General features: G+C 38.8%; 1 protein-coding gene across 2 annotated transcripts; it reads right to left on the reverse strand.

The window, feature by feature from the left end:
* Positions 1-747: 747 nt before the first annotated feature.
* hars (histidyl-tRNA synthetase) lies at positions 748-14,195 on the reverse strand. 2 transcript variants are annotated; one of them, XM_041797581.1, is made up of 14 exons: positions 14,032-14,170; positions 11,091-11,477; positions 10,868-10,957; positions 10,424-10,543; positions 10,245-10,340; positions 8,930-9,055; positions 8,720-8,827; positions 7,712-7,810; positions 6,873-6,966; positions 6,584-6,711; positions 5,750-6,022; positions 5,555-5,671; positions 4,819-4,965; positions 748-2,458 (listed from the first exon to the last, which is right to left on the reverse strand). In XM_041797581.1, exons 2-14 carry the CDS (start codon positions 11,214-11,216, stop codon positions 2,399-2,401), a joined length of 1,584 nt encoding a protein of 527 aa, XP_041653515.1. In that variant the 5' UTR covers positions 11,217-11,477; positions 14,032-14,170; the 3' UTR covers positions 748-2,398. The 2 variants fall into 2 exon arrangements, with proteins under 2 accessions (XP_041653515.1, XP_041653516.1); XM_041797582.1 differs by lacking the exon at positions 11,091-11,477 and having other exon boundaries at positions 14,032-14,195.
* Positions 14,196-15,305: the final 1,110 nt, after the last annotated feature.

Here is a 15,305-nt window from a genome sequence, read left to right on the forward strand (position 1 = left end):
GTGTGGATGGGTCTAAATCAGGCATGCACATCTAGACACAGCAATTTTACTCCATTCTTTGCAAAACTGCTCAAGCTCTGTCAGGTTGCACAGTGATCGGGCGTGACCAGCCCTTTTCAAGTCCAACCACAAATTCTATTGGACTGAGATCCGGGCGTCAGCTGGGCCACTTCACAACAGTCACCTAGTTGTCTTCCAACTATTCCTGTGTAGCTTTGGCTGTATGCTTCAGGTCATTGTCTAGCTGGAAAATAAATCTCCCATGCTGTAGTTCTCTTGCAGACTAAGATTGTCCTCCAGGATTTTCCTATATTTTGCTACACTTATTTTACCCTCTACCTTTACAAGCCTTCCACCGCCTGCATCCAAGAAGCATCCCCACAGCATGATGCTGCCAATACTGTGCTTCACAGTGGAGAGGATGTGTTTGTGGTAAAGTATAGAGTCTGATAGTGTCACTAATTGGGAGACTCCTCTGGTCAGTTAGGTCATTCCATTTAAGAGGGTGAATATAATCGCTTATTTCACATTACATATTTTTGTTTGACATTACTTTGCAGAAATCTGTTTTTCCCTTCCATATTGAAGAGGTTTTTGTACTTTTTTTTGGCATCAAAAGAAAGTTATATCGACCATGATTGATTTATAAAATCAATAAGAAGGTAAAACATCCAAGGTGGTGAATTCTTTTTAAAGGCACTGTATGCACAGAGAGTAACACACTCCACACAGCAGAAGCTTTTCTGTATGGTACTGAATGATGAATGCATTTATTTATGACACTTTAGCGTACAGGCATGTGTGACACAAATTATCTAAGAGCTTAACTGCAGAAAAGAGTTTATTGTCCTTCATCCAGCACAGACAAACGGTTCCAGATGGAATGCAGCTTAAGATTATAGTGATAATGAATCTGATAAGGACAGACTCATCTCCTTGTTGACTTAATATACTTTGTTCAAACCATTTCTTACACAGGAAGCAGCTATGGACTCCTTCAAAGAATATTGGAAACATTTCATGAGAAAATACTGGAAATTTGGATGGAATATATTTCATCCAAAGCCCTTGTGATTGTGGATCTGTGAAGACAGATTTTTGGTCCTTGCAACTTCACTGTTGACATGCCTGACAAATGACTATTTGATTGTTTTGACATTTCTCAAACATTAAAAGAAGATGTGGACAACTTTAGATGAACATTATGAAAAACATTGTCAGAATAGCAGATACTTAAACTCTGTTATATTAGTAAAAATCAAATTATATTAATGTCAAAATTTGTGATACTTTTTGGACAAGTATTCTGAACGGAAACAATGTGTTATTTTCATGATTGATGGCATCAAAAAGTACAGAAGCTTTATAAAGAAATAGATTTTCAGTCATGTTTTAAATCAAAAGCCACCAGAAGAGGAACTGTAACCTCATTCGCCCTCTCACAAACCTCACAATGAGCCTAATGCAACCAGACAATTTTCACCAATACTTTTTCCTGCCACCCCCCCTAAGAAATGTTTCCACAAGTAGTAGCTCTGAGCTGATGAGAGAACGCAGCAGGATATTTTCAGAGAAATTGGAGTGGGTTGGTGATATTTTTTTCATGTGGCTGGTACATGACCAAAGACTGTATGCTGCTGGACCACAACGATCTCCTTGCATGTCATGAAACTGCTTTAATGCAGTTTTTTAAAGCTTCTGTCATTTTCAATATTAATGATAATGATAATAAAAGAGGTGGTGTAAAAAGAAGTATCAAAGTATAAATAAATCTGACAGCCTTAATGCCAATCAATACTTTTTCCAGGCATCACTTCATAAGCTTATTAGTTTTTAGCCCCAAACAAGAGTTTTAATTTCAATCTGAGATCAAACTGCTGGGGTTTTGTTTGGAGGAAATTTGGATTGGTTCATCTAAAAAAAGAGGTCATGGTTGGGCATTTATATTTTGTTAATGTTTTATTTAAGTTGCGTCTTGGACAAGGCAAAAACAAAAACCTTCACTGAGACAGTCACAGAGCTCTCAAGAGACATCATTTTTGGGATAAAATATGTTTCTAAGAAGTCCTGAAAGCAAGGGGATTTTTTTATTTTTCTTAAATGTCACTGTTTTCTCCTTGTAGATTTTTATAATAGCATCCCCTTTAGAAGCAAATCCTGTTAAACTCACTTCCAGTCAGTTCACTGCTCGTGTAACAGCCCTCCTGAATGCACCAAACGCTTTGTAATGGCGCTCTATGTGGCTGCTACAAGAACAACAGGATGGATGTGTGTCTCCAGAGTTGTGCCAAGTCCAACATGCTTGACTGAAGAATGATAGGCCGGTCTGTTTAGGAGTCTGCAGTGTGTGAAGCGACGGGGTGATGTGGCTGGGTATTGTAGCTGAACATGGTGGGGACTATGCCTCAGATGTCCTCCTCCTGATTTCGGCTATAAGGTCTGCTCTGGAAATATCAGCCTGTGGAGAGAGCAGACAAGCAAAAGCCTAGCTTAGTCCTACAACCTAGGGCAGGGCTATTCAATTACAAATTCATCTGGGCCAAATTTCAAAATCAAGAAATGTAGCCGGGCCAGACATGTTCGGCGCCCAGTAAGTAGCTGGTAATGTCAAAATTCTAAACTATACAGATCAATTTGATGAAAAATATGCACTTTTTATTCATAGTTTCCCTTTTAAGTTTGCCAACATGACAAAAGCGCTTCAAAAAGTGCATAACAACACAACAACAGAGCTGCATTTAAACATAACCTAAGGTAGTAGAAATGTTTGTTTCACTTGAATAAAAATAAAATCAATAAAATGAAAGAATAAAATGAAATTCTGTAAATAACAATTTTGGTCACATCTTACTCAGGCATATCTTTGAGTGCATAAAAACTAAATTTGCACGGTTGTAGCTACAGTTGGAAAGGAAATGTTTTATACTTGGTATTTTGGAGCCACTTCTGTCAGCATCGATAGCCACGCTTCAAAACAACGCAGTGCATTGTAGGTAGACTGTTGCTAGGCTACACAGAGTTTAGGCTGGGCCACATGTGGCCCAGGGGCCGCTAATTGAATAGGCCTGACTTAGGGGATAGGGATAAAACCTTCACACTTTAAAGGGCACAAGATGCAGAATTTTTGCACTGAAGTTACCTAAAAAATGTATTTAAATTTAGTAGTAACAGGATGTATCTTGTCCTGGCAGCTAAAATTATAGGAAAGCCAGTACTAATGCTGAACTAATGCTGTCTAATTTCTCCAAAACCCCACAAAGTGATGACATGTAAACTGAACATGTCCAACTGTTTGCAGCAGATAGCAGTTAACACAGCGAGCATATCCCTCGATTCAACACACTAGCTGTTCAGCTCACTAGCCCTCAGACCGTATCCTTTTCAGACTGCTTCCAAGTACAAAAATTACTCATGTAGTCAGTTTCATAATGACACAATATCTTTGTAAGGTCTCATCCACACATAGGCAGGTATTTTTAAAACTGGAGAATTCATAATCAAAAAAATTCTGTCCGTACACATAGGGTTTTAAAACATCCTCGTCTACATGAAAACACAAAAATGCACCGTAAATTCTTTGTTATTCTTGTTAAGTTGAGCTGCTGTTGAGTGTAGCTCAACAAAAAATGAATGAGGATGAGTCTGTGTGTGGAGGTGGATGGTGCGTTGGCTGGGAGGGAGGTAGGAATATCGCATTATTTTCATGAGTCTGCAGTCTCTGTGCGTCATTCCTTCAAAGCAGAAATAAGCGACACATTAAATTCTATAAAAAACTGACCAGCGATCATTGATCTTTAGAATAATTTATAAATGGCAGCACGAGTAGGCCTAATGCAACGTTTTATTATAGGAGAACTACTTTTTTCCCCACAGTTTTCACTACAATAACAATGTTTCAAATTAACTAAACTATAACTAAATATATCATTCATAAAGTTACTTTGTCGAAATGTATATCTTACAACCACTATGTAATAAAAATTATTTAATACTATTTTTAATGCATCCATAACAGATTTTGTGGACAACTCTTAAGCCATACATTTCTAACAACCTCAGGTTGATTTAAAATAAGAGTTAAATGTACAATCTTGGCTCCTTCTTCAAGGACTCATGATGTTGCAAAGTTTGGAGGCTCTTTTTAACTAAGTCGTTGAAACTAAAGTAAACCTGTGCAACACGTAGTTTTATTGTGACAAAAAGGGCACTGCCTGTTATTTTTAAGATCCGTGTTATGTGGTGTTAAAAAGCTTTGAAATTTGAAGCCTGAATTAATTAAATATGTAAACAAGGGCAAAAATACGCTCGGCAGAACCTTATGTGACGTACCAGTTTCAGCCCCAGACTTAGCTGGACAGTTAACCTACTCCAGAGCAGGCTAGTTCTGAAGACTAAGTAACCATGGTTACTCAGCTGAGACTCCAATTAGCCACACTGATGGAATAGAGTTACTTCTAAAATAAACCATGCTAACCAAAGTAAGCCAGGCTTAACACTTTATCTACTTTCATACCACCCATGGCTCCTGTTTGTATTGCCATCGATAGCTAACGCTAAGAGTTAACCTAAGATGGCCTCAGTATGGATAGTGTGACGATATTATTGACATTATTGGAACAGGAACCTTATAGTTGTCAGTTTGTGTTCTTGAGGAGGTAAGGGTTGGAGTAGAAGATAATCCCTCCCATAGGTTGCCACAGCACCATCTTTTTCTTATTGTTTTGATGAGAAAGGTTGAACTAAAACACTGTGCATTTAAAACTCCTGTGTCTTTCTGTATCTATTTGACAGCAGGAGAGTGACTGTGTGTGTTTGTACCTCCTCTCTGGTAGCCACCACCCGGAGTTTGACCACTCCATCTTTCAGCTCCTGTTCTCCCAGTATGGCCACCAGTGGGATCCCAGACTCCTCGCAGTGCTGCAGCTGACTCAGCAGTTTCGGGTTTTTCTTGTACATCACCTCTGCCTGAAGACATGCACAACAACAATAAATTCACAACTTTGTCTTCTTGTGATTATTAATACATGTTAAAAACAATTAGCCCTACATTAAGCCACTTCCTGATGCCTTGTGTGAGTGTACTGACCAATCAGAGGCTCTGTTACAGATCTAAGTTTTTGTATCAGCTTAGCACCAAGTAAAAGCAGATTCACACTACCTAATATATGATGTGTAGATTATTCTGTGTACATTGTACTGAAACAGGCATATGCAATGTAAAATCATTTTTCATTGCAATTAACTTCACCCTGTTTTCACACAATGCATCCACCATTATGCCTGCACAACATGAAAAAAAACTGCTATGTGTGGTAATATTTTAAGTATTGCAATAAGGATATACATTGGGATAAATAAACAAAAGATAAAGCGAGCATATTATACGTAATTTACAGTTTCTATGATTACCTCTTGATGTTTTACACAACATCCATGTTTGTCACACATCCCACCTGAATCTAAAACAAATCCCAGACCCCTTCCCCCAAATTGGAACTTTTTAATCCAAGGAAAGCTCACAGACAGCATGCAATCTGCACAGACACAAACACACCTTGATGCCGGCGTTCCAGAGCTCAGTGATGAGTTTGAGTTTTTCTTCCAGCAGGTTTTTCTGAGCAGATGCCACCATAACCTGAACCTCCGTGGTACGAACCTTCTCTGCTGAGGCCTGAACAACATGGCACAGTTATAATCCAGACATCTACACAAATTTATCCTTATTATCTTAGAACAGTCGACACGTCACCTCTGCCTTCTGCTCCATGATTGAGAAAACCCTCTCAATGCCGATGCTCACACCCACACATGGCACTTTCCTTCCTTTGGGGTCGAACATGCCCACCAGGCCATCGTACCGCCCCCCGCCAGCCACGCTGCCCACGCTAACACTCTCCTCTGAAGGGGAACCATTTTGGGCTTCATTGCACACCGGGACCACGCCTGCCTGAGTCAGAATCGCCTCATAAATGACTCCTGTGTAATAGTCCAGACCGCGGGCCAGACTGAGGTCAAACACCACCTGGAGGGGACGATGGGAAAGATAAAAAGTGTTTAGAGTAGAAAAGAAATGTGGTAAAGATGGGAACAACAAAGAGGAAAATGAGAAGAAAAAACAATAATGCTATTCAACTATATTAGGGATGGGTATCAGGAACTCAGTCCCAAAAGCAGTGTAGACAACATTAGATATGCCATATTTGATGTAATTTTTTATCCCATTTTCATTTTGGCAGTATTCTGATTGGAAATGTAGATAAAATATCTGTAGGCTGTGTGACCATATTTAGCACGGCCATGTGATTAAAGCTGAAGGCTGGTGATGCTAGCACTGCTAACATTTGCCACACTTGGAAAATTGTACTACCTCATCAACCCACAGAGAGTGCAAATACATTTTGCTCAACTTTGTGATTGTTGTCTTACCATAGACTAGTCATGTAGTTTGAATATAACTTTCTGTAAAACCAACTTAGAAATTTTTGGCCTAGAAGCATCCCTATTAGGGTAGTATTGGTATCAGTAAACTTCAACAATACCCATCCCTCTTGATAAAAATAGTGTTGACCACAGTGTGTCTCACCTTGTCTGTGACCTGGAAGAGCTCCAGGTATCCGAAGAGTAGCTTTATGTCAGTCAGGCCAGCACAGGCCTGCTTACTCTGAGACATTTTTGGGTCCTGAAGGAGGCGCTCTGCGAGGTCCTTTCCCCCTAAAGAAAAAACACATTCCTGTTTGCACATCCAGCACACAAACAGCAGGTTCTGATTTACTTAGGGCCAATATTTCACAAGCTGCAGCTGCTGGATGAAGGTTTGGCATGTTCCTTTATTGATGTGATAAATTGTGTTAGTGAGGGGGGAAAAGTCTCACCCTGCATGCTGACATATTCCCCGATCTGGTCAGCAGCTTCCTCTGACAGGCCCTTCTCATCCACCATCTCCTTCCTCACCTCCTCCCATGGCATCTGAGCTCAGCAGGGAGAAAAAGGGCTGATTAGGGATGCTTTCAGCAGAAACCAAAACCACCAATTTAATCTAAATGTCTGGGCCAGGTTGTTTAAAAAGTTACATCTTTTTTTCTGTTCATGATAAGATAATCCGTCCCAACATAATCCTAATTTTAAATCAAGAATTGAACTGGATCAACTTAATCCAGGCACAGACTATGAGAGATGACAAATATAGACAACCGGAGATTGAGACTGGACTTCTATAACATGCTTTGTCCACATGGGGGTGCTGAAATCCATGTGAACTGAAATTCATTGGCAAAATATTTTACAAAGAAATATTCATTTATTTTCTTCACCCAACAAATATATACCTATCATCTTTTTATCATCATCATCACCCATTATCATTGTAGTGATTTAGCAACTCATTTGAATACAACAATCTGTGTTAGTCATTAGCATCTCTGTAACAATAACGTTTAGCTTTATTGCATTTTGTTTAGTTCTCCTGAATCCAGCCCTCTACTAGGATCACAATGATTTCTTTTTTTTTAATTCAAGTTTTTAACATATCTTGTAATCTTTTAAGGCCTCTTAAAATAATCAGGCTCTTGTTTTCATAACAGTATTTAATTTTACAGAGCACAGTGCCATCTATGAAGAACAGTCTTTTAGTGAGCAAATGTTTTACATGAGCATCAGGATCTTAAAAATTCTGTCTAAAACTGGAAACAAGAGTTAATGCATGTGTGTGTACCTTGTCCAGTTTATCCACTGTTGAACAGATCGTCCGAAACTTGTCATCTGGAACACCACACACAGCAAACATCCCATCAAGGATGCGTCTGTCATTGACCTGGAAACAAAGAATGTGGTTAGAGAGATGACAAATATTTATTAAAGTCTTTAAGATTTTATGGCTGTTGACACTTTGATATTCAACAAATATCCATCAATCAGTATGACACTGACTGAACCATTCAAACAGAAATCTTCCATAGTAGCCAAGTTTTCATTTGTTTACTTATAAGCTTATTTGGGACAAGTGTCCAAACAAAGCCTTTACTGTAAAATCTGGGGGGAAAAAGTTGTATCAGTATTCTGAGGGAAAAGTTTTTAACCGTCTTTTTATGTGATGATTTCCATTGAGTTTAGCAAAGTCCTAAATGTGCGGTTTCCAAGCCGCAGTGTTGCTCTTTTACTACCATCAATTTTCATCATTTGGAGTTTATTATTCTGCTAGCTAACAGCGATAGTTGAGCTCCCAGCCTGTGGTAACTTTTGTTTTTTTGAAATTCAGATCTATTGCTAGTGCGTTTCTCTGCACTCTTCCAGTCACTTATTGTGTTTAATTTAGCAGTCTTTTCAATCAAATTAGCCCTCCACAAGGTTTATTTACTAACAGTTTACTACTATTTCTTCAGATGCACAACTATTACCTATTGAGGGAGAAAATATCTTAAAAGTGGCCAGCCTGCATCGCTGTGCCCCAGCATGTTTTGAGTAGTGATGTGGCCACTTGCAAAACACAACAAAGGGGATACATTTTTCCAATTCATCAGGTAATGGTAGCGTCTGCTTGGTGCATATTTCAGCATTTTATCCTGGCATGTTGGTTGCACCAGTATATAAGACTGAGCTAACTTTGTAGCTTGAAATATTGTTGTTCAACTGTGTTTTACTCTAAATGTATGGTAATTCTTTTACTCCAAACTCTAGCAAAATTATGATGAGACCTGAAAACATGTGAATGAACATGTCAAACCTTGATACGGAAGTCTCCAAGGTCCAGCTCACTCAGGATTTCATGGACGATCTTCAGACACTCGGCATCTGGAATCATAGGGTCATACTGCCCTGCTATGTCAAAATCCTGAAACGCACACGATTATTACTTTTACAAGTTAAAATAAACAAGATGCGACAAGTCAGGCAGAAAAACACACAGGAGAGAATGAGTTTGATGGAGACTCACGCATTGGTAGAACTCTCTGTAGCGCCCGCGGGTCATGGCTGGGTTGTCGCGGCGGTACACCTTGGCGATGTGATAGCGTTTGATGTTGGTTATCTTGTTCATCGCCAGGTAGCGAGCGAAGGGCACCTGGAGAAGGTCAGGTCAAGGCAAACAGAGTAATGGCCACAGCCTTGTGGATGTACACCTCAACCAACTAATCAATATGTAGTTTAAATCAATTTATGCTTACTAAATTCATGAGATCTTCATATTACCCCAAAGAGTAAGTTAACAGCTTAAGTAGACCGTGACCAATTTGGCTACAGCAGATCCAGTAATCATGGATGGGAAGTTTCCTCCATTTAAATGTTTTACGACAACATACTGCAGCAACCTTTTAATGTGGTCGTACTCAAAAAACTAAGGGTGAAGCTTATAACCAGCTTTGTGTGAGAGCGCACTCATACTAGGCAGTCAACACCGTGCCTATACATGCTTGAACCCAAAGTCAAGTTTTTTTGACCTACCTCCAAATTCCACATACTCCGCCTGTGCCATGATCCAGGTGGGAACAGTATGTAAATAGCAAATTATTTTGCTTTTCTGGGGTTCAATTGTCATTCATTTCAACATGATTCCATGATTTTATTGCTTCTAATGTGAGTGAACTAGCAAGTTAAAAGGTTTGTGTTTGCTACAACAGATGTTTGGTTTTATTAAAAATTAGTGGTTTTCTAACTAAATGGTTAACTTTTCTTTGTCAATGGCGCTGTAGTGGCCCTGTCATCCACTGATCCTTTGCCAGGGTTAGACTCCTCACAACAGGTAAACCAAGAACCTGTTGCAAGGAGACTATGGATGGAAATTTTATGATGAAAAAAAAATTGGTCTGTCATAAAGATTCATAGAGCAGTTTCACAGTGAGCATAAACTGGCATTGCCTCTAATTAATAGAGCAAACACTCACTATGAAGACTGTATTTCACCAAGAACAGAGGTTGGTAACACTGCACTTCTTGGCCATGACAGTTGATAAACATAAACTGTAGCCTATGTATAATGTAGTCAGTTTCACAGGCTTGGAAGAGTTGATTGAGGCTGATTGGCTTCTGAATCACATGACATCCTTTATGTTCAAAAACCAGCTGTATGTGACTTGACAAACTCAAACAGAGAGAACACAGTGAGCCAACCTGATTCAAGCTGCAACAGTTCAGCTCACACAGCTGTAACTGTTTCCTGCGTTATTCTACGAAACTCTCATTGTGTTGTTAATATTTGGTCTGAAGGGGGCTTTACAGAGCCGAGTGTCTATGTGCTGCTGATTGAAGGATACGGTGAGGTCATATCTGAGGGACAGCAGCTCTCCTCCTTGATCTTTGAGGTCGTAGATGAGCTTTGAATCTTCTCCATACTTCCCTGTCAGCGTTTCCTACAAACAACAGGAGGATAACAAACCTCTGCATGCCATGATTTAAAGCTTAAACTACATTTAAAGTCTGTGTGCAAATATACCTTAAGTTCAAAAACAGGCGTGTCGATGGTCTCTGCTCCGTGGCGTTTGAAGCAGTTGATGATGGTGTTGAAGACTTTCTCTCTGATGGCCATCTGTTTGGGGTTGTAGTCCCTTGTTCCCTGATGGAAAAATACATTTACTATGTTTCGGTCCGACTGCTGTGCCAACTTAACAAAAAAATACATAGGCAAAAAATGTCAGGTTTAAATAATGTATTTATGTTTTTTGATGATAATAACAATGCAGAAATTTTTCACTTTTTCAAAATTATATATTATTTTGTTTTTCTAAATCTTGCATATGGTTAATGTCAGAGTCTTTTATAATGTGCAGGGGGGCTTCATAGGACAATTTATTGTTCTGGATGTATAATAAAATATCTGCTGAGTGTCAGCATGAGTTGAGTAACTGTGTGTTTGAAAACAGTAACACCTCAGTCTCACCTTTGCTGTTTTGAGGACAAACTGTTGTTTGCCTTCATCTCCGCCTATCTTTGCCTTCAACTCCAGCAGTTTGGCAACTTCTTCATCAATCTGCAATGAAAACAAGAACAATGCACACATTACTTGTAGATGATGTGCTGTGTGATTAACATCAGCAGGAAAAGTATAAAACAAAACAGGAATTATTTCTTCAACACCCTTTCATACAGCACCAGGGGCCTACCTGAGCCACAGTGATCCCAGGGAAAGAGTGCAGGGATTGGGCAGTCCGACGACCCACCAGAGCAAAAGTACGAACACAAAACAAGCCCAGAGTGTTCATCCCACAGTTCATCGGGTACAAAAACATTTGGAAAAATTTACACCCGTCCAAAAATCGGGCAAGAAAAAGTTCAGGAGTGCATCATGGGTAAAGTAATGTCCCGTAGCATTGTCCATCAGCAGCCAATCACAATGGTCCACAGAAGGACGACAGGAGTGTGGGCGGGAGAGCAGCAGTGATGTCAAGGAGGGTTGAGGTAGATGATGGTGATGATGAAGGGCGAGGCAAGCCGGGGACATCCAGGGTTGGGCAGGAAGAACAGGAGAAAAGTGGTAAGCAACCCTAGCACTAGGGGAGGGCGAGGCATGATGCATCATCATCATCATCATCATCATCACAGCGTGGAGGATAGAACATGAGATGTCGCAAGTCAATCAAAGCAGCGAGCCAAACGCAGCTCACACACATGCACAAAGACAGGTTCCTGCTCTGATCCTCTCATCATATCTAAATATCAAGTGTACTCAATGCAACTGGCAATTTAAATACCATTTACAGTATATATAGAACTTCAGTTAATCGTCTGTTTTATATATAGTGTCATACAGAAACACAACACTTTCAGCCACTGAAATCTGATAGTGCCTCTGTTTGTCAAGGACTAAGTTAAATGCTCCCTCTGACCCTCTTTTTATGACCTCAAACTTCTGAAGCTTATTGATAGTTACATTTTTCAAAATGCTTTTAGATGTATGATTTAGTATCTAGACTCAATGATAGACTATGTGACCTTAGTCCAATTTGCTCTCCTTCTCATGCACATAACAAAAGGAACAGACAACTATAGTACCGGTAAGAAACATAAGATGAAATGTGCAATTTTCAGCGTGACCTGCAGCAGTCCACAAATCTGGAACAGGCTTGAAAGCACAATAAAAATGTCCAAATTTTTGTCTGTCCTCATAAAGAGCCTGAGACAACAGCTGTGACTAAAATATGGGATCTCTGATCATTTCTTAATAGCTTCCCATAGACAAAATATATGCAAAGTAATTTAAATTGTTATTTTGAAAGTGCCATTGTCTACATGTACTTTATTTGTGTCACATTTAGGACCTTAAGAGTAATTCAGGGTATTTTAGAGTACAGTATATAGTTAATATTGCGCCAGCTGGTCGAATTCTATTTTTATTAGTGAATTGTTTAATGATGTCTGGGCCCTCATCTACAAGCTCCACGTAGCTTCTGGGGAGTCCCATTTTAAAGATAAGTTTATGATTTATCATGATGGTTTGTATTACATTTTTATTGGTTTTGTCAAAAAAAACTGACTGATTAATTAATAGATTGATTTGCTTCTTTACTTCACAAACAAACAAAACATTATAACAGTTATTTTTACAATACCATAACTTTATTTATCCTGCAGGGAAATTCAGTTGTCTGGAGTCTCTCTCATCTGTTTACGGTAGCATTATAAAGTCTAATTGCTGTTGGATGCTGATTATTATTATAGAATGCTACATTTTTGTTTTGCTGAGACTACTAATTTCATATTTATGAGTGGCATTGGAAGTTGCATGTTATTCCAAATAAACACACCACAGACCTCATAAGAAAAACAGCAGCTAAAAAAACTGATCAGAATCATGCTATTACTGAGCCTGAACGCGCCTGCCTATGGCAAGTTATTGCATCAGCTACAGCTACACGCTGTGTACAGATATGCTGACCGTTTAAGTGTTTCCTGACATCCTTGACTTAAAGGCATTTTCCGAATAAAACTGGCCTTTAAACCGATCCTTTAAGGTGATGGCATTAGACTATTTAGCTCTCATTAGTGGGGGGGGGATGCTGAGTAATTAGCTCCTGTTAGCTAGCTGCGCACAGAGTCGCACTTAGCTAATGGAGCTAGGTAGCTATTCCAAGTAACTTCCTCGAGCATTCAAGACGTGGCCAATATCACCTAAAGCAGGGGCAATTTTATCAAACTTGTTTTACATGTAATGTTTTAATAACAAAAGGATGAAGTTCTTGCTAAATCGAAGAAAATCAAGCTAATGTATAACAGGAGGACGTTGAAACCTTCAGCTACTATATGGTTCACTTTAAATTGATGGAAAGTCCAACACGGTTTGGTATGAGGGTTTTCCTTTTAGTCCTACGAATGAAAAACGTTCGTCTTATTTTTACCACGCCTCTCTTTTCTAACATTAAACTGAAAGAAATGACTCATCGAGTAACTGATGTGATAACTGGCCAACTTACCACTGAAAACAATAGATTGTGGTTGGGGTTTGTTTCGTTTTTACCATAGAGGTGAACATCCGTCAAATCCAGTGCATTTTAACATGAATTCAGTTAACGACCGAAACATACAGGCCCTATATACAAACAAAGGCATACTGTTTAATCTTGATCCCTGTCGGAAATTTCGGCATATATATAATTTGCGTAAATGTTGAACTTTAAAAATTAAATCCATTCTATTAGACCGCACTGAATTGAAAAAGTCGACTAGGTTTAGGGGTTTCCTTTTGGCCCTGAGGAATGAACCAAGTTCGCATCATCTATATGGGTATGGCTGGCTAGGAAATTAAACGTAATGGTTTCATTTAACATAAGCAGGTATTGTGATAACAAGCTTTAATTCTGGTGTAAAAATGCGTCGGAGTGGCTGTTCAGTAAAACAAGAGCAAACAAGACAGACCGCAACAGACCTACTGAACTTCAGTGGGTTTACAGGGATTTCCTTTAAGACATGTGGAATGAATGAAGGCTTGTTTGTATCGTCCCTGGCTACATACTTGCTTATTTAACAGCCAAACAGACATGCAGCTCACCGCATGTATAGAGCTAGCTTTAATCAGATTCAGTGATCACTGTTAAACCTTGTACTGACCTGCTCTTTGCTCGCTTTCTCTGACTTTAACTTCCGGACGACTTCCCCTTGGATTTTAATCGCTTCTTGTATCTGAGCCTTGTCCTCCATGGCGTTTTTAAAACAACTTCACCGGTATCTCGTACCGCCTGAAACCCAGCTGTCAACGCTTTTGCCGTGGTTTTAAACGGACACGGAAATACGTCTTCTTCTTCTACTGTTACCAACAACTCACTTACATGAGCGGCACATTGTCGCCATCTACTGGACGCCAATTAGACCTACACTATAATATATTTAAGTAGTACAGTGCATTCAGAAAGTATCCAGACCACCTTTTTTTTCTCATGTTGCAACCTGATGCTACAGTCGAAAAAAAATTTTAAAAAAATATTCTCATAAAGATAAACTCAGTACCCCATCATGACAAAGTGGACACAGACTTTTAGACATTATTTGCAATTTATAAAAAAAATATATATATATATCATATTAAGTTAACGCTGTGGAAAAATAAATATAGCCTGTTTGCAGTTTGCAAAAGAATCCACGTGAAAGCCAAATGGCCTTCACGTGTTTTGCACTGATGTGTTTGCCACTTTCCTTAAAAAAAGCAACCAAAAGAACTCTATAGGATTTGTGTAGAATTAAAAAGCCTTGATTTGACAATAAACTTTATTTTTTATAGCCTTTGCGATTAAAAAAAGAACTGAGGCCGGAAGCATAGAAGATATATTAGGTTATACTGAGGACATATAGTTAAGGCTTTTGGTCCTTCATTGCCATCCAAAAGCAGAATAAATGTTCTCTCTTGGAAATATCAAACCAAATTCATGCATTCATTACTAACAGTTCCTGAAAATCCCCTCCCACACACACACACACTCACATGTACAGAAGAGTATTAGGGCCACTGAAAAAAAAAATTTTTGAGACAAATTTTTTTTTTTTCAATTGTGAGATTAAAGTCAGAATTCTGAGATTAAAGTCGGAATTCTGACTTTAATCTCAGAATTCTGAGAAAAAAAACATTTGAGACTTTTTTTCATTTGAAGAATAAAGTCAGAATTCTGACTTTAATCTCAGAATTCTGCCTTTTTTCTCAGGATTCTGACTTTAATCTCAGAATTCTGACTTTAAACTCAGAATTCTGACTTTTTTCTCAGAATTCTGACTTTTATCTCAGAATTCTGCCTTTTTTCTCAGAATTCTGACTTTAATCTCAGAATTCTGACTTTTTTCTCAGAATTCTGACTTTTTTCTCAGAATTCTGACTTTAATCTCAGAATTCTGAC

Source organism: Cheilinus undulatus, linkage group 10 (assembly GCF_018320785.1).
Source record: "Cheilinus undulatus linkage group 10, ASM1832078v1, whole genome shotgun sequence".
Lineage (NCBI taxonomy): Eukaryota > Metazoa > Chordata > Actinopteri > Labriformes > Labridae > Cheilinus > Cheilinus undulatus.

Excerpts from the sequence above, each read along its gene's own strand:
- hars (XM_041797581.1), bottom strand. The coding sequence starts at position 11,216 with ATGTTTTTGTACCCGATGAACTGTGGGATGAACACTCTGGGCTTGTTT. Across the intron at positions 7,811-8,719 it reads TTGGAGACTTCCGTATCAAG|GTCAATGACAGACGCATCCT; the intron begins GTTTGACATGTT and ends CTTTGTTTCCAG. Across the intron at positions 2,459-4,818 it reads TGGTGGCTACCAGAGAGGAG|GCTGATATTTCCAGAGCAGA; the intron begins GTACAAACACAC and ends CTCTCTCCACAG.